The 19,268-nt window shown below is 33.5% G+C and overlaps 2 protein-coding genes and 1 pseudogene across 2 annotated transcripts; all 3 read left to right on the top strand.

Moving 5' to 3' along the window:
* The first annotated feature begins 1,750 nt into the window (after positions 1–1,750).
* LOC117684850 (protein O-linked-mannose beta-1,2-N-acetylglucosaminyltransferase 1-like) overlaps positions 1,751–19,268 on the top strand; it is a 47,020-nt pseudogene continuing 29,502 nt past the window's right edge.
* Positions 4,310–6,719, top strand: LOC136269735 (cyclic GMP-AMP synthase-like). Its single transcript, XM_066067531.1, has 2 exons — positions 4,310–4,467; positions 4,610–6,719. Exons 1-2 carry the CDS (start codon positions 4,445–4,447, stop codon positions 5,961–5,963), a joined length of 1,377 nt encoding a protein of 458 aa, XP_065923603.1. The 5' UTR covers positions 4,310–4,444; the 3' UTR covers positions 5,964–6,719.
* On the top strand, positions 9,004–16,185 carry LOC117684849 (protein O-linked-mannose beta-1,2-N-acetylglucosaminyltransferase 1-like). The gene is made up of 11 exons (XM_066067533.1): positions 9,004–9,053; positions 9,165–9,290; positions 9,614–9,672; positions 9,846–9,918; positions 10,335–10,463; positions 10,716–10,906; positions 11,767–11,875; positions 12,519–12,590; positions 13,005–13,046; positions 13,177–13,244; positions 13,490–16,185. The coding sequence occupies exons 1-11, from the start codon at positions 9,021–9,023 to the stop codon at positions 13,557–13,559; spliced, it is 972 nt and encodes a 323-aa protein (XP_065923605.1). The 5' UTR covers positions 9,004–9,020; the 3' UTR covers positions 13,560–16,185.

Here is a 19,268-nt window from a genome sequence, read left to right on the forward strand (position 1 = left end):
TAATCTATTTAGGACAGTTTAACAATGTAACGATTAGGCATTGAATTACGCTCGAATCTATTTTCGAAGGAGGCTAGTGGATAAAGAAAATAGCCATCAAACTTACCTTAATTTTTAGATATGACGTCTCGTATTTTAAATTATAATTTTAGTTAAAAAAAACATTGATATATTTTAGCTTTAGAATTTTGAATATTTTACTTCTTTATTCTGAGCTTTTCTTTTTACGCGATTAATAAAGTCTAATTAAATTTTTTTTAAAAATTGGTTCGGGGGGGGGGGGGCATCCAGCCTACTTAAGTTAAGGCTCTTCGTCGATTTGTCTCTCCGTCCATCTGTCTATTTAGCTTTTATTGAATCTCTCAATCGACGACAATGTTACATTCAACTTAAGATTTTTAAACTTGGTATTTCCTATTCAGCATAGCTGCATTTAAAATATAAACTAACTAAAGCATGACCTCAGCTTTGTGCACAAACATACAGTAGCATTGTATGCAAAGCTCTGCATCTTGCTTATAACTCGAAGTTTGACTCTCAGGTTAGTAAATAGAAGTTTGTAAACAATTAAAACAAGAGTATAATGCACTTAAACAATAACAAAGAAAAAACTCAATTTATTTTTCATCATATATATAATAAAATATTTCTAGCAGCGAGAATAATCTCCGTTGAGATTGAAATTGCTGAGCATCTTAATAAAACATGTTGCATTAATCAACCATTACGTAGAGATCGTACCGAATTACCTATACCAACATAATGAATAGCATTCTATGATATGTTGTTAGTGCATCAGGTTTTGCGCAGGTACACGTATACAATCAGCTGTCTGGTTTACCGGTCTAAACGTAAAAATTTGAAATTCTAAAATAAAGACGATGTTTTCTCTTTTTGCAATTTTTATTTTCCTTCCCATAAGGATGATTTATGCTAAATTACGTTGAATTTCACTCAGTAGTTCTTGATAAGAAGATTTTTAAAAACGCACCCCCTTTTCTACAGTTTCGAGGTTTTCTCCGCTTTGAATAAAGATCGGTCTTTCATTTCTGCAATTTATATTTGCCTTCCCATAATAATGCTGTGTGTAAAATTTGGTTGAAATTGGCCAAGCGGTTTTAGAGAAGAAGTTCAAAATGTAAAAAGTTTACAGACGGACAGACGGACAGACGGACGACGGACAAAATGTGATCAGAATGGCTCACTTGAGCTTTCAGCTCTGGTGAGCTAAAAAGATATTAATGAAGGTAATCAATTTATCTCAAAACTTTATTTTTATTAAAATATGTTGGCAATTTTCATTTGATAAATATTATCAATGATGTTTTCGTCAAAGAAAAGTAGTATTTTACCGTGCGTGATTTGCAGCGCAAGAGTTACTTCCCCATAGTGATTTGGCTGGAAAAAATCTATTTTTAGAAACTACATACCCATACCTATCAATCTAGTACATAGAATATGTACCGTACCAGGCATCATTTTTTGGTCAATGGTACATTGGATACCTTAATTGGCATTATAAAACTTGAATTTTTGAGTAGAATCAATATATTGAGCATAATTTCTAGAAGAGAGGTGACACAAAATGGCTACCCCAAAACAGAGGAATAAACCTCTTTGAAAGGAGAAAAACGTTATTGTCCACAAACTTTCTGGACAGCCGTTGTATATCGTTAACAGAGGTTTTACCTTAAAAAAAAACCCTTTAATTTTACCACTGTATGAAATAATGAATGTGAATAAAAAGGTAATGTATGATACGCACATTAATGTTGGTTTGAAACAAACTGGTTCTGCTGATACTGGCAAGAGAAGTTTATAATTCAAGAAAGGCAAAATTTTAGTAGGATATTAATTTGATGTTGAAAGAATGATTGACAATATTTTTATAGTGTGTTTTGATGTTTGTAGGTCAAGTTGTCTGTGAGCGACACAGTAAAGCCGACAAGATGGGGGATTGGGGCGAGAGAATCACGGTGGAGGAGGTCCTTAAACTGGTGCCCCTGCAAGGTAAGGACCAATCACAAACCTCTTTACAACAGAATGATTTTTTAATGAAGCTGGGTGGTCAACAAACTAACCATCAATTTTCAGAAGTGAGTTGTTTAGGTATAAACTATCAACATAGTAAAGGAAAATTCCAAATATTTTAGATTTAATTGATAATGTGATCTATTTTTATACAGAGCCCTTCTTATTAGGAGATTATGATAGTCTAAAAATGTACATGACCATCTGTCCCTCTTAATGTTATGATGTTATGCAGCATCGGTGGTAATGCTCCACCAGCCATGGTCACTTAGTTAGGATAATTATTGAATGCTTATTAAGTATATTTGGTTAATCAATCCTGTAGCAACAACACACACTAAGTTAAAATGATATAACTGTTTTGGTGTCGGAAGCATTCCAAGATATTAGGTACAACCTGCTGATATTAAAAATTAATGTAGACATTTCAACCAATAAAAGCTTAACATTTTAAAAACTAAATTTAAATTTTCTATGATATATATCGACATATAATGGATACCATTTGATTTATAATTTATATGACACATATTCTAAGTGTCCTTGGTCTACCACTGACAGCAAGCGACAGGAGTTCTGTGATAAGGTCGAGGGGTACGGCCGAGTGTGTGACTGTGACGACCCCGCCCCACTCACATTCCATCCACCTAAGGTAGGAAATATCATCTAGTCATCAGCAGGTAAAAAAAGATTAATATGGAAAAGTTTAGGAAAATATATCAAGGCCACACCAATTTGTAAAATAATTCTTCAGATTTTCAATATAAATCATTGGGATAGAAAATAATAAGGCAAGCTAAAACTAGTAATATTTAAATTTATTTAATATTTGATTTAAGTGCGATTTCAAAAGTATTAAGGCTCAACGAATTGCATAAGAGCGTATCGACTTCTATCACCCCATATCAAAGTCTAAAGTTATAGAAAAGTTCCAAGAAGAGCTAGATTTGTCAACCTGGGTGTTTGTATCATATGGCATGAAAGTGGGAATCTAGTATTATATTTACCTCTTTATTTAAACAGTATTTTATTATGCAATATATCAAATAAATGGATGGGATATCAGGCATTGTCTATTTAAATCCACTCCGACCTACAAGGTCAACCTCTGTACCATTGAAGGCTTATACATGGAAATTGCGTTTGTCTTGATTCATAAACAAAGTTCATTGAGCTACACTTATCACGTATGCTTAGTTTGCTTTTTATTGAGTTTTTATGCAGGATACACTTGTGTTTGAGTTGTATAATAAGTATATTTACTAAGTACATGTATTAGGAATTTGCATATGCCGGTATAATAATTCTACTGCTTTTCTTAGATGTCTACCTGTTTTTAGCCGGGCTCTGCTGTAAGCAGAGTCCTGGCTCTAGGCAGGCAAATTGCCAATGTTACTATAAATAGCACAACTTCAAAAGTAAACAAAAAAACCAAACAGCGTCAAAGTAAAAGCTTCCGCTATACCAAATAGTTACACAAAGAGCCACGCTTTGTCAAAAGTGCTGGCATTTTGTTTTTGTTTTTTTTTTAAATTCGAGAGAATTGTCTATATTTTTTAGTTTTCTTATTATTAATGTGCTTTAAAAAACAAGACTATGCATTTTGGACACATATAATGCGCATGAATTGTTATGAACTACTTTGCTGCGCGTTGAAGAAATGGGGATTGAATATATAACGCTTGTGTCAAAATTCAAGGCAGCAACTGTTGAACTTTTTTTTACTAGACAGACATATTTTTGTTTATAGCCGCTTACAAAATTTGGTCACTCTCTGACGCTTTGTCGACATTAAAAGCATGAGAGAGAGAGAGAGAGAGAGAGAGAGAGAGAGAGAGAGAGAGAGAGAGAGAGAGATTTTCAGTTTTTACTACACTAATATGCTTAAAGACACACCAAAAGAGCCCAGCTTTCAGTACTTCAGTACTTTGATTTGTTTAAATCTGCATGTAGCATTAAGAAAAAAATGGACCATGTCATTTAAAATTGGATGATATATAACATCCACTTGTATACCTAATTTCTTCCTACAACCATCCAACCAATCATTGGTTGTTATCAGTGATATCTGTAGGTCTTGTTCTGTCAGGCCAGATTTTTTATTTCACTATTCATTGATTTTATATATGGTATCACTTTGACAGTAAACACATTTATGTACCTTAGCATTTAATACACATTCTAAACGGATTTCTTAATTTTAAATATCTGTAGCTCCCTATTCATTCATCTCTGTCTCTCTCTTTTAAGCAAACTTCTTAATTAGAAATTAATTTAAAACCAGCAATCAAATATGTAAACTTATGAAAGACAATAAAACACACAGCTGAAACAAAGTGAAAGTACAATAAAATAAAATTCCTGCAGCTAAAAATAGCATAAAATTTCCACAGGTGTAGAGTTCACCTTTAAAATGGAGTCTTTCCCAGTTGAAATGTAAGTTCACGCAAATATTCTTATAATTTTCATATAAAATGTAAGCACTACATTATTGGAACATTTTCTATCTGAAGGTATGAAAAATATGATTTACAAATTGATAATTGCTCAAAACAATACACACATCTAATTCTAACAGATATGAGGGACTCCAGCACCTGTCAGAGTCAGTGTTTGTGGGACTGTGTGAGATACTGGGGACCTCACAACAGGTGGCCCTCAGGAGGGAGACACAGGACATCATAGATATGATGAAGAGACGATTTTATACTTATGATGGAGTCATTGAGATGACGAGTGGAAGTATGAGGGAAGGATTCAGACTGGAGGGATCAGATTTGGACGTAATGTACTGGCCAAACAACCACCGAGTGATCATGGACATGTCTCAGTCTGAGTATTACAACACAGCCAATACAACCTTGATTCTCTCTGACAGTTCTGAGAGTCCACCAGGATTCACTCTACTTCAGTTACTGACAACATCAAGATACAGAGAAGTCCAATCAGCTTGTGTCAGAATGAATGACAGAGTCTATATATCTAGTTCTATATACAGAGAGTTAACTTGTTCAAAAGCATATCCTAATTCTACTGTACATGGACCCTGTGGTAGTGGTTATATAGCAGGGAGAGAATATGACACTGCTCACTGTTTTGTTTGTGACTTTTGGCCTCCATCTGCCTCCTCATGGAAAGACAGATGCCATGCATGGCCTGATTCTGAAATTGTCAATGACATTGTCAGAAATGGATGCCACTTTGTAGCAATAGGACATCCATTTGGACCCCATGAAAAGGAAGAATGGAGATTTTCTTTTTCACGAGCAGAGTATAAATGTGTGTCAGCAATGAACCACTGTCAGTTTTTGACATATGGATTGTTAAAGCTGTTCTTAAAAGAAGTTATAAATCAACAATCAGAAGAAACCAATGAACTGCTGTGTTCCTATCATATGAAGACAACAGTTTTCTGGGCAATTCAACAAAACACACTACCTCATTGGTGTCCACAAAATCTCTTGGCTTGTCTCTGGGTTTGCTTTAAACTCCTCCTTCAATGGGTGTATGAGGGGATCTGTCCTAACTTTTTCATCCCCAAAAACAACCTGTTTTTGACAAAGGTCCACAGCTCAGCACAAAACAGATTGTTCCTACAGTTACATGAATTGTACAAGAAAGGTCTGGCCTGTCTGTTACAGAGTTCATCTATCAGGTCCTACATCATTGATGTCCTGTACAACCCTAGAGCTTTTGTTTGTACAGATGAGAGTTTATTTATGTCTGAAGTTGACTATGATATAGAACTTTTCAACACAATGCGTACTTCTACTTATGTAGGATCAGGTAAACACCTATATATAAAAGGCATACACACAATAGAACATTGGGTAGATTCACGCCTTACACACTGTCAAGTTTTCATGTTACAGAGACTTACAGCCTCTGTTCTTTTAGCACACTGCAGTTATGTTACACAACATGTGCACTAATACAGGTGTCAACAAACAGATGTAAATTGCAGACAAAATATCCTGTCAAATGCTGAAATTAGCAGCCAAGTTTGGGTGTGTCTCTGACATGTTGTACATTGCCATGTATTATAACAAGACACTCAGATACAGGGAAGCTTTATCTATTATAGAGATTACAAAGTTCAAGTTAGCACAGCCATATCTGCTGTATTGGAGACATGTAGACAGAGAGAGGTATACTGAGGCTGTAGGGGGACAGTCCTGGTCTACAAAGATGAGACAAGCTGTAGCAAGGGATATCCTACTTCACAACACAATCTGTTATATAACTAATACCAGAACAACAGTCTGCTCTACAGAATACAGAGCCTACATTATATATCCCAGTGTTTGTAATATTACACTTCCTAGAGTTCTTGTGTTACAGACACATTGATACAATATTATCACAAGCAGCTCTAGATGAGCTACAGGTCCTAGTCCACCATGATCAGGGACTGTATGTACCTGTTCGTTACAGAGACATCTCTTGGGAGATCCTGGGGATCTGTCAACAGATCACAGGGAACCTCCAGGCTGCTTTATACTCATACCAACGGTCACTCACGCAGTATCCATGGAACAACATACAAGGTGCTACACAGAGGAGAATACAGGATATGATTCAGTCAACACCACACCAGTAATGAAATTATAGCCATTAACAAAACAAACTTTGTACTAAGACATTCCAAGTCAGTCATCCTATATTCACAATACCTTAGATTTAAGTGTTCAATGAAAATATATTATCTTATATATAATTCAATGTTTATTTGTTTTATCTATCTTTATATTGTTGCTTTAAAGCCATTATATACATGTATGTTCTTTGTCAGGAATATGAATATATTATATATATAAAATTTATATTTTCATCCACCGAGTATGATTTCCTTTATTTCTTACGGAAACTTATTGTAATTCATAGCTCTGTAGAAACTGACAGGGTTGAAGTCTACACACCTGTTTATTGATTGATGGAAACATACAGTGATCTCTTAAGACAAATCACGGACTCTATGAAATAATCCTGATGATGTCAGACTCAAATTCCTGTAAGGGATGATTTGGCTGTTTCTTTAAGCTAATGTATGGTACCGATGTACTTTACAGTAATTAAGTTAATTTTACTTACTGTTTACAATAAATTTATAAATTTGTTGAAAGAAAATGTAAATATAAACATATATATATGAAGATAGCGATCATTGCATAAAAAATTTACATGACTCGTAATGTGTGTTATGTATTTTTTTCTGCAATGTGGCCACCTTCATATTCCGCATGAATCAGAAAAAAAAACATTTTATTGTTTAAATTAGCACTTCTGCAGGTAAAAATATTGTGCTGGAAACTTTGCGAGGAAAACTGTTTTTTAGTTCAAGATGAAGTGGAGGGAAGCTTATGCTATACCCCTGGTGACGATGTGGGCTTCCAGACCTGGTTAAAGTTTTTGGATCAGGTTCTGTATCTAAGTTATTACTTCTCCTTTCTTCACCAAACTTGCATTGATGGTGCATCTTTTAATACTTATGCGCTTGAAAGGCTTGAATGCTAAATCTAAGTCATAGGTTTGGGACACTGGATGAGGTGGTAAAAGTTTTTGGAGCTGGCGCTTTATGATAGACAAATCTTAGTTATTATTGGTTTGAATAGATGATGCATTTTGTGATACTGATGATGATCAGGCATAGATGCTGAATCTGATCCATAGGTTTTAGATGCTGAAAAAGTTTATGATTTTTGGAGTAGGCCACAGGTGTTTTTAAATGCTATATTACACAGGTATGTGTAATGGAAATTGTGCTAATACAATCTTTGGATTTCCTTAGGGTGTGTAATATGAACTTATGCTCTGTCTCTATCTCTCTGATACCGAGCAATTTGAGAACATGTGCCATCACTTCATCATATGACTCCATTTTTGTTTGTAACCGTTTGAGCAGATTGAGGATGTGATTTTAATCAGATTGAGATTAGTCACCCATTTTTCACAATTCAGGCATCATAAAGAATAACTATACACACTGTTGCATGCTTTTTCAAGCCCGTGCTTCTGTCATTTCCTACCTTGTGTGTTTTCAGGTCTTAAGTGAGTTTGGTATAAAAAGTTGAAAAGTTGAAAAAACTTATCCATAAATATTTCCATATATGCAAAGAATACATTTTTTGGTAATATATTAAATTGTGTTTGAAATAATTGCAGAATTGAACTATATTACGAATTGGTGTGGGCCAAGATACATTTTATCTGTTATATGATAGATATTTTTAATGTGTATCAAAGTATCAAGCCATCATACATTCTAAATTTTCTAAAATCTTATAATTTGAGAACAGTTAGAGGTGGACAATCTGAAGAATGTGGCAATAACTGTGATAGCCAGCAACCGTCCACAGTACCTATATAGGTGAGTTTACTTACTGTAAATGATGTAGTACTTTGTCTGTCTGTCTGTCTATCAAGTTTATGTGATAACTAACATCTGTATGCTGTATCTCAACAGGTAAGATGTAAGTCCCCAGTATCTCTATAGATAAGTAATAAGTCCTCAGTATCTCTACAGTTGAGTTATAAGTCCACAGTACATGTATCTCTAAAGGTGAGTTATAAGTCCACAGTATCTCTACACATGAGTAACATTAAGTCCCCAGTATCTCTATAGGTGAGTTATAAGTCCACAGTATCTCTATAGATGAGTTAAAAGGGCACAGTATCTCAGTAGATGAGTAATAAGTCCACAGTATCTCTATAGGTTAGTTATAAGTCCAAAAATTAAGCCACCTTTAACTGTCTCACCCTAGTGCCTTGTATACTTGTACTTTAAGGGAATGTTCCTAACCCTGATACCTTTACCTCCTCCACAGGATTTAATGCTTCTGTAGTCATGGCTGTCCACATATCATTATGTGATATAATGAGCATTAATATTAAATTCTTTTTATATCATATTTGTTCGCTGTGTGATACTTTGCTGTTATTGTACCTCCCCAGGATGCTGGTCAGGCTGTACGTCAGGAGTCCGACCCGACATGATCACGGTGTTCATCGATGGATTCTTCCAGGTCTGTACATCCCTTAAAGTTGTTGTTACAATAGACTGCATAACACACACACACTATGTTTACTGACAAGCTTATGGGAATATAATTGTGTGTGTAATTTTCCTGTGTCAGGAGCCCCTGGAGGTGACCAGACTGCTCGGGTTGAGGGGGATACAGCACACCCCCCAGGGGAAGAAAAACGCCAGGGTCAGCCAGCACTACAAGGCCAGCCTCACTGCCACCTTTGACCTTTACCCAGTAAGTCCTTGACTTACTTTCTCTACTATGGTTTTTAGAAATATGAACATTTATACGGTAGATACAAATTTTGTATCGAGGAAAAACTATTTTGTCAAACAATATCATATGATCATCAGTGTGTAAAATGGTTTGGGGGTCACAGCTGCAATACGTAACTACTCTTTGGATACCCCAGCTTCCTCCCTTTATCGTTGACTCCTTTGTGTCAACATTCATGCCAACAAAAGATAGTTATATGAATTGTTTAACTTGTTTATGAATGTTGTAAATATAAGTTTAGTTTAAATACAAATAAATGTAATTTCAAAATTTCTCCCCAGGAGGCTTTGTATACCATTGTCATTGAGGAAGATCTAGATGTGTCACCAGACTTTTTCAAGTAGGTCAATTATGTCTGCTATGAACTGCAAAGCCAGTTATATTTATTTCAGAGGAACAAAAAAAAGTAAAATTCTGTCTTTAAATGTTGATGCTATATTCATGTAAATGTCATCAAATATGTACAAATGGAATTCATCCCTCCATAAACTACTAGTGTTCTGCTTGTTTCAGTTACTTCAGTCAGACCCTGCACCTGATGGAGAAGGACAGTAGTTTGTACTGCATCTCTGCTTGGAACGACCAGGTGAGTAAATCCGAACACATTCCAACATCAGTTTATGTTGTATCTTTGCTTGGAATGACCAGTTGAGTAAACTGGATGAAATGATAATTTCACGGTTGTTATTATAATCAAATTTTCTTATTAAAAATTAAATTGTTAATAGTTGATAAAAAATAACTACCCTATTATGTATATTTATAAAGGTCACATCATTGTTGGTAATGTTGACCTTATTTGTTTTGGTTAACAAGAGATTCCCACTTAAGTAAAGACTGTCAACATAACATTTTTCAACTCAAAAAAGTATCAGCCTCATTCTGTGCTTAAACCCCACTTTACTTCTTTAAAGACATGAACCTTTTTTTATGCTCAAGGTCAAATTTTTGTATGCTTAAGGTCAAATTTTTGTTAAGATTTGGCCTGGTTCCTTGTTTCAGGGTTACTCCCACTCATGTAAGGACCCACGTAAGCTGTACCGGGTGGAGACCATGCCGGGGCTGGGCTGGCTGCTGAAGAAGAAACTCTTCAAGGACGAACTGGAGAGACAGTGGCCTTCTTCTGACAAAGTAAGGACAAACTGATTTTTAACGGACAAATTTCTTTCATAAGTTTAAGCCCTAACCCTTATCAAAACTATGCTAAAAATACATTTTTACTTAAATTTCATTTTCCTTTATTAAATCTAAAATACTGTTTGATATTTCACAATGATATGATGTCAGTCTTGACGTAGTTTTACTTTTACTTCCTTTTACCTTGTAATTAGTCACCTGATGACTTACCTTTAATTAACACCTGTGTGTTTCTGTGATTGACAGCAGTGGGACTGGGACATGTGGATGCGTCTCCCCACGGTCAGGAAGAACCGGGAGTGTATCATTCCGGACGTCTCCCGCACCTATCACTTCGGATCTAAAGGACTCAACATGAATCCGTACTTCCAAGAAGTCTACTTTAAAAAACACTCCATTGTTAACGAATCTAACGTCGCTCTGAAGGACCTAGAGAGGTGAAACTGAACTTCTTTCTTTGTAATTGATAAACTCCTCCATGAATTGATATATTTGAATTTTCTTATGTAAGACTAAATATTTACATTTTTCAGTGTGTTTGTCTTTGATAACACTAGAAATCAATTTTGTATTGTATAGTCCAATAAATTCAAATGACGTATTGTCAGGGCGCAAGTGGGGCTCTTATGATTAAAAGAAATGAAAATCACATAAATATGCCAATACTCTAATATTTAATCATACAGTTGCTGAAAATTATATACCAATATAAGTACATGTAATAAGGAATCATTCTTTGAATATTATGAGGTGATAATTATCTCCTCATAATACTTAAAGAATGATTCCTTACTGTAGATTCTAAATTAAACGCGATGAAGTAAAAGGCCTATCCACGTAAAATCGCGAGAGGCATCCTCCGCAGATTTAAAAATCTCTTCATTATTTTCTGAGAGTTGAAAACTATAAGAAATAAGGAGAAAACTTCCATGTTCATGATTTTATATTCTCGCATTTTGATACAAACCAGCAGGACCGCAGAATTAAGTACTCGCGTAATATAAGGAATTTACAGTATTCCTTTAGTAAAATCAATACCTTCGTAAGTTTTTATATATAAGTCACCTGTGTTTGTTTTTATTTTTGGTCATAAATTTACATCTGTCTTTATAGATTCATAAATTTTCAGTTTTAAAACTAAAAACTTGTTAAAGTAAATGTGTTTTAATGTACATGTATATGATATATGATATATTCCGTATTACAAATGTCAGATGAACAAATGCATAAATAACTCATTTTTATAATTATCTTGATGCAAATTGGAATATAAAAATGTAATCTGAATATTTTCCAGGATGACAGCTGACAAATACGAGGTGATGATAAATGAGATCCTGAAGTCAGGGGTAGTAGTGGACCACAGCAAGGACCCATGTGATAGCGGGCTGGTCCCCGACAACAAGGTACATATGGTGCATTATATATATATCTATAGTACATATATTAGTTCATTTTATATATATATAACTCTAGTACATATAGTATATTATGTATATTACTCTAGTACATATAGTATATTATATATATAATTCTAGTACATATAGTACATTATATAACTATAGTACACATAGTACATTATATATATATAACTATAGTACATATAGTACATTATATATATAATTCTAGTACATATAGAATATTATATATATAACTCTAGTACATATACATGATCACAGCAAGGACCCGTGTGATAGAGGGCCTGTCCCTGACAACAAGGTATATACATGAAGTAAACATATACATTACTCTAGTTCCTGTCCATGAGTGCAGTACGTTGAATTTTGTCTATTGACTATTTTAAGGACTTTTTATAGTTGAATGTTAATTCTGAACTATTTACTTTCTATAATTAAAAGTTCTTATAGTATAAATCAGCAGGCACTGAGGCTGTGATGCTTAGATAACAGTCATACAATTAGACAGTCAGTATGTGATGCTCATCAACAACCTCTATATCCCACCAAAATAAATGCCGGTGGACAGTTCTTCTGTTTTAGTTTTCTAAAGACTGTTACTCATTTTAAAACATATTTATATTTTGTCTAGGATGCTGTACATGTCATGTACATACAGATGCAACATCCCACAGATTTTACCACCTGGAAACAACTCGCCAAGGTGAGAGAGAGAGAGAGAGAGAGAGAGAGAGAGAGAGAGAGAGAGAGAGAGAGAGATTTGCGGAATTTTTATTATACATGGTTGCCTGATATTCATGAATTTATAGGGACACCTGCCTGTGAATTTTAATCATTCACAAATTATAAGACCTGTTCATTGTATCCATTATTAAAAAATGGAAATCCACAAATTTGTTTAATTTATTTTTAAGCATTAATTCAAAATATTATAGATTTAGATATACCGGTAGATTGAATAAAGAATGAGTACTATAACTTTATTATGTTACGTACATACATATATATATATATATATGTAAGATCAATAAATACAAATTGTTAAGAATTCTCTAACAGTGTTATCCTGTGTGATCACTCATTTAAACTACAGGAATTTCCTGTTTCTGTGTTTTAGTGCTACCATTTGTGGGATCTAGATGTGCGAGGATTTCACAAGGTATGACTTCTTACTATAAGTAGATGCAGATGAAGTTATTTATTGTATTATATATTACTTTTATGACTTTTGAAGCAACAATCAATCCATATAAGAATGAGAATATAAGTTTTGTGTTTGCTGATTTCAGAGTATGTGGAGACTCTACCTGAATGGAACACCTGTAATACTAGTGGGGGTACCTGCCTCACCCTACCAGTAAGTCTCTCTCTCTCTCTCTCTCTCTCTCTCTCTCTTCTCTCTCTCTCTCTCTCTCTCTCGTTACCCTTGATCTGGTTTATAAGGTTTCGTGTTATTCAGTCATGTCTTTTTATCTAACTCTGCAGATTTATTTCGTTGCTTCCGTAAATAACTGAAAATATTTTCTTTCCATCAATTATTAAGCAAAGGCCAATCAATTTTTATCTAGTCTTTGACCTACATTTGTTTATTTATTTACACAGCTCGCATAAACCAGACAGTGTGAAGCCATTTGTACTGGAGGAACCATCAAAGAAAGCCAAGGCACAGTAGTGGGATGACCCCTGACCCCAGTAAAGGGCTGCCCCCTGCCCGCAATACATCCCCAGGGTAGATCTGGCTCTGACTTCTTGTAAACTTAGGTATTTGACTTGGCTTTTCCTCCTCTTGGACCAGGATCTAGACACAATTTACAATAAACAGGGTAACAGGAGGGAAGCCTGTAAGGAACTGTTGTGTGCAATATTATCATCTTGTTGGAGTTAACAACATCTTTATTGTTATGATAAACCAATGTCTGTTTTAAGTACACTGGTGTGTATTGTTAGCTTTAAGATGTGGATATACTGCACACGTGTCAAGAATCTATAATAATACTCTTGAGTTTTTGATAAGTACATGTTATTATTATTTTTGATACATGTACAACGTAGCTGTACCGTAGCAGAAATAGTCTCCTTCTGATTGTCCTTTATCCCTGGGTGATTTACATGTAAAAGACAAAAGTTGTACTGAATGTATATTTTCCTGTACAACTGCAATGAAAAACTAATTCCATGAATAAGGTCCAAGTAAAAGATTTATAAGCTGTACGCAGCGTTTGATGGTGCAAAATTTTCTTTTTTTTCTGTTTGGTTTTTTTCATCTAATCAATGAAGAATATTTTTAATGCCAATGTTTTTCCTAATGACCAACCGTTAATATATCTTGTTCCGATTAGAGTCAATGTTCACCGCCTACCAGCTGTAGGGACACTTGTTATCTTAACATCTCCTAACGAACCTAGCATTTACAGTAACCTGCTTTTTCATTGTGTGGTATGTTTAATACCCTGCTCAAAGTTTGAATGGTGATATCTAGTGATGAAAAACAGGCCTCTAAGCTTTCAGCTGATATTTTAGTAATACATGTACACTAAAAAAAATTCATTACATTATTATAAATTGTTTAATTAAAACTGCAATATTCTAGTACTGAATGAACAAAAAACCGTTCTGTGTTCAAGGAACATCATATCAATGATTTCTTATGAGAGATTATTGTATATGAATGTATATTTATATATCAAATTCCAAATTCCAAAAAAACAAAGGACATTTAAACAATCTTAAGATATGCCATATTCTTTTCAGATGATTTTCATTTGTTGACAGACATTTAAACATTCCTTGATGTTGTTTTAAGCATTTGTGATATGTTTTCAGACTTTCACATTAACATAATCTGTGTCTGTTAGGGTCAATCTAAGGTCATTGTATGAAGGTCACATGTCCTTCTACAATATTTACATCTCTCCAGAACTAAGTCTATTTTACTCTCATTACGGTATGTTTTTTGTGTTGTAAATTGTTGTTTCATACAATCAAAAAAATAGGATTGAAACAAAGCTGTTGAAACTTTTGTTGAAAATATATGTTTTATTAAGTTTACCAAGTTAACATTGCACAAACATATATGTTTTGAAATGTGATATTTGTCCACTGTGATATTCTCTGTTAACAGAATGTTCACTATTTAATACCTTTGTTAGTGTTACCATGGCGATTTTCATTCGACCAGTAATAAGGGCCAACTTTCCAATTTTCTATGCAAAAAACTTAGTGTATATTTAGGACTGATTTGTATTGAAGTAGTTTGCAAAAAAGGGCAAAAATAACCCTGTTTACAGTATTTCAAAAAGGTAATGAAAGTTAGATATAGATGATTAAAGTAAGGATGTACTGGTAATTAAAATTTCTCTAATTTTGTTAATTAAATTAAATGCCTAACATGAATTTTAATTCACTATCCTCTTTTGTTAGAGTTCTGAGCATTCAAAAGGAAAATTCTACTGTATTTTTGATGAATGCTCTAGTCGATTAATTTTAGTATACTCATCAATGCTCGGCATCGGCACTGCTTTTACGTCTTTTACACCTGCTTGTTTGTGCTTCATTTGAACTGCTATTGAAACAGGTTGTGATTCAATATTTCTATGCAATTTTTTTATGGCTATTATTTTTTTTAATGAAGTTGATATACAAGTAAATATACTTTCACTGTTATATATGTCTTTGGCTTTTTTACTTTAAGATTTACATGTACTTATATTTTTGATCATTTTTTTTCTCTAAAGAAAACTGGTGTGCTTCAGAAACTATGCTATGAACACTGATGATAATTTATTTTAGTCTGACTCTATATTGTGTTTTTTCATCTACTGATATTGTAATTATTGATTTTCTACCTGTTTCGGACCCTTAAAAACCTGATATTATTTGGATCATGTCTATTACATTTCAAAATTAAGTTCAGAGGTTAATTATCTGCCATGATTTGAAGTTTAACTGCAGTGACTCAGCTTTTGTTACAGTGGTTTTTTGTGCAGTTTTTAGATGTTGTAGTTTTGTGCCATTTGGTGTATTTGTATTCTTAAAAACAGCTAGGTTATGGCAGATAAGTCTGGGCTGTGCTGAGATCTAAGTAATGAATGTAAAGATTCTGCTTGTGTGTAGGGGCTGGGGTAAAATTGAAGTAAAGTTAGGATAGCCCAGACTGATCTTGCATCGAAATTCAGCTATTTCTGATATGATTGCTAACTACGCCAAACAAAATGTGGTGTACATTGTGTGCATGCATGTAATCTTATCTGTATAATATTTATTTTATCATAATTTTTTTTTTTTTCAATGAAACACCTCTAGTCTTATAATAAAATAGATCTGTATTTACAATAATTTAGTAAATTCAATTTCTGGTTATTTTAATAAAATAGATATAAAAACAATTAGTGTTTTATTTTGTTGTTTATGATAAGAGTGTCTCAGCAATGCCAGGAAATGTGTACATGACGTCACCGTTTTGAGCTCAGTCAACCTCAGGTGAGCTAAAAAAGATATTAATAAAGGTAATCAATTTATTTTAAAACTTTATTTTTATTAAAATATGTTGGCAATTTTCATTTGATAAATATTATTAATGATTACACATGTTTTCGTCAAAGAAAAATAGTATTTTACCGTGCGTGATTTCCAGCGCTAGAGTTACATGTACCTACCCATATTGATTTGGCGGGGGAAAAATTATTTTTAGAAACTACTAACTCTTACCTATCAATCTAGTACATAGAATAAATACCTTACCAGGCATCATTTTTTGGTCAATTGTACATTGGATACCTTAATTGGCATAATAAAATTTGAATTTATGAGTAGATTCAATATATTATGCATAATTTCTAGAATAGAGGTGACCCAAAATGGCTTCCCCAAAACACAGGAACAAACCTCCTTAAAAGGAGAAAAACGTTATTGTCCACAAACTTTCTGGACAGCCGTTGTATATGGTTAACAGAGGTTTTTAAAAAAACCTTCAATTTATACCACTGTATGATGTGCAGTTAATGAATTTGAATAGAAAGGTAACGTATGATACGCACATTAATGTTGGTTTGAAACAAACTGGTTCTGCTGATACTGGCAAGAGAAGTTTATAATTCAAGAAAGGCAAAATTTTAGTAGGATATTAATTTGATGTTGAAAGAATAATTGACAATTTCTGTATGGTGTGTTTTGATGTTTGTAGGTCAAGTTGTCAGTGAGCGACACAGTAAAGCCGACAAGATGGGGGATTGGGGCAAGAGAATCACGGTGGAGGAGGTCCTTAAACTGGTGCCCCTGCAAGGTAAGGACCAAACACAAACCTCTTTACAACAGAATTATTCTTTATTTGAAGGAGGCTGGGTGGTCAACAAACTAACCGTCAATATTTCCTTCAATTTTCAGAAATGAATTGTTTGGTTATTGACTATTAAATATTCCAAATATTTTAGATTTAATTGAATATGTGATATATTTTTATACAGAGCTCTTCTTATTTGGAGATTATAATAGTCTAAAAATTGTCATGAATATCTGTCCCTCTTAATATTATGATGTTATGCAGCATCAGTGGTAAAGCTCCACCAGCCATGATCACTTCGTTAGGATTATTATTGAATGCTTTTGAAATAAATATGGTTAATCAATCCTGTAGCAAGGCACACACAAGTTAAAATAATATAACTGTTTTGGTGTCTGTAGCATTCCAAGATATTAGGTACAACCTGCTGATATTAAAATGCAGACATTTCAACTAATCAGAGCTTAACATTTTAAAAACTAAATAGACTGGTGTTTTCTATGATATATAGACATATGATGGTTACCCTTTGATTTATGATTTATATGATACAGATTCTAAGTGTCCTTGGTCTACCAATGACAGTAAGCGACAGGAGTTCTGTTATAAGGTCGAGGGGTACGGCCGAGTGTGTGACTGTGACGACTCCGCCCCGCTCACATTCCATCCACCTAAGGTAGAAAATATCACCTAGTCATTATCAGTTAAAAAAAGATAAACATGGACAATTTTAAGAAAATAAATCAAGGCCACACCGATTTGTAAAATAATTCTTCAGATTTTCAGTATAAGTAATTGGGGTAGAAAATAATAAGGCGAGCTAAAATTAGTAATATTTAAATTAATATTTGTGATTTCGAAAAGTATTCAAGCTCAACGAATCATAAAGAGCGTATCGACTTCCATCACCCCATATTAAAGTCTAAAGTTATATAAAAGTTCCAAGAAGAGCTAGATTTGTCAACCAGGGTATTTGTATCATATTGCATGAGAGTGGGAAATTCAAATTATATTTACAACTTCTTTATTTAAACAATATTTTATTATGCAATATATAAAATTAAGGGATGGGATAGCAGGCATTGCCTATTTAAATTCTCTCTGACATACAAGGTCAGCCTCTGTACCACTGAAGGCTTATACATGGCTATTGCGTTTGTCTTGATTTATTATACAAAGTTCATAAAGCTACACTTATCATCATGTGTGCTTAGTTTGCTTTTTATTGAGTTTTTATGCAGGTTACACTAGTGGTTGAGTTTTATAATAAGTATATTTACTAAGCATTAGAAATTTGCATATATACATGTAATTATAACTCTACTGGTTTTCTTAGATGTTTACCAGTTTTTAACTCTGTCTCAGACATACTTCGTTAATGTGAAAATCTATTTTTTTTTCAAAATCTGTGTTTTTCTTTTTGTAGATAGCTTTTTTAGAAGCCATTGTGGTCCAAAATTCTTGTCCATTTTAAAATCAAGAGTGACTTGAAGAAACATCTTTTTTAAAGACTGATGATTGATAATTTTTCACACGCTTTATACAGAACATGCTTTATATTAAATGATATAAGAAGCCACTACGGTATGATGATATTCTCATCGGGAAAAGAAAACTTTTTCTATTATCAAATAATGACTGAAAACAAAATTTTGACTTCGCCATAAAAGTAAACTTGAATTGCATTCAATTTGTACTATTTTTGCACCAGTACTGGTAAGTACTGCATGATTTGTCATAATCATGTATCGGTAAACATCATTTCTTATATTAAAAAAGAATATATACAAACTACTTCTAATCCTTATTTTTCATAATTAGCAAATAAACCTAAGTTTATGAACAATGGCAATTGATAAAGTATTTGCATTCAAAGAATTTTTTATACAATTGCTTAAGGAAGGAGTCTTTGACACACCAATATATTTATTTATTTGATACGTCTATAAAAAAAAAACCCCTTTTTAATACATTTGGCATGCGTTTAATATGATAATTATATTCTACATCAACTGAGACCAAATATTTTAAGCTCTAGAATAATACGTTTGCAGCCAAAACAATATTTCCCGTTTCTCTGAAAAAAGAAAATAAAATTCATTA

Source organism: Magallana gigas, chromosome 7 (genome assembly GCF_963853765.1).
Source record: "Magallana gigas chromosome 7, xbMagGiga1.1, whole genome shotgun sequence".
NCBI lineage: Eukaryota > Metazoa > Mollusca > Bivalvia > Ostreida > Ostreidae > Magallana > Magallana gigas.

What these genes read in the sequence shown, in the direction of transcription:
- LOC136269735 (XM_066067531.1), top strand. Translation starts at nt 4,445, where the DNA reads ATGGAGTCTTTCCCAGTTGAAAT. An exon ending in GAGTCTTTCCCAGTTGAAAT is followed by an intron (nt 4,468 to 4,609) that starts GTAAGTTCACGC and finishes TAATTCTAACAG; the next exon opens with ATATGAGGGACTCCAGCACC.
- LOC117684849 (XM_066067533.1), top strand. Translation starts at nt 9,021, where the DNA reads ATGATCACGGTGTTCATCGATGGATTCTTCCAG. An exon ending in CCACCTTTGACCTTTACCCA is followed by an intron (nt 9,291 to 9,613) that starts GTAAGTCCTTGA and finishes ATTTCTCCCCAG; the next exon opens with GAGGCTTTGTATACCATTGT. An exon ending in AGTGGCCTTCTTCTGACAAA is followed by an intron (nt 10,464 to 10,715) that starts GTAAGGACAAAC and finishes TGTGATTGACAG; the next exon opens with CAGTGGGACTGGGACATGTG.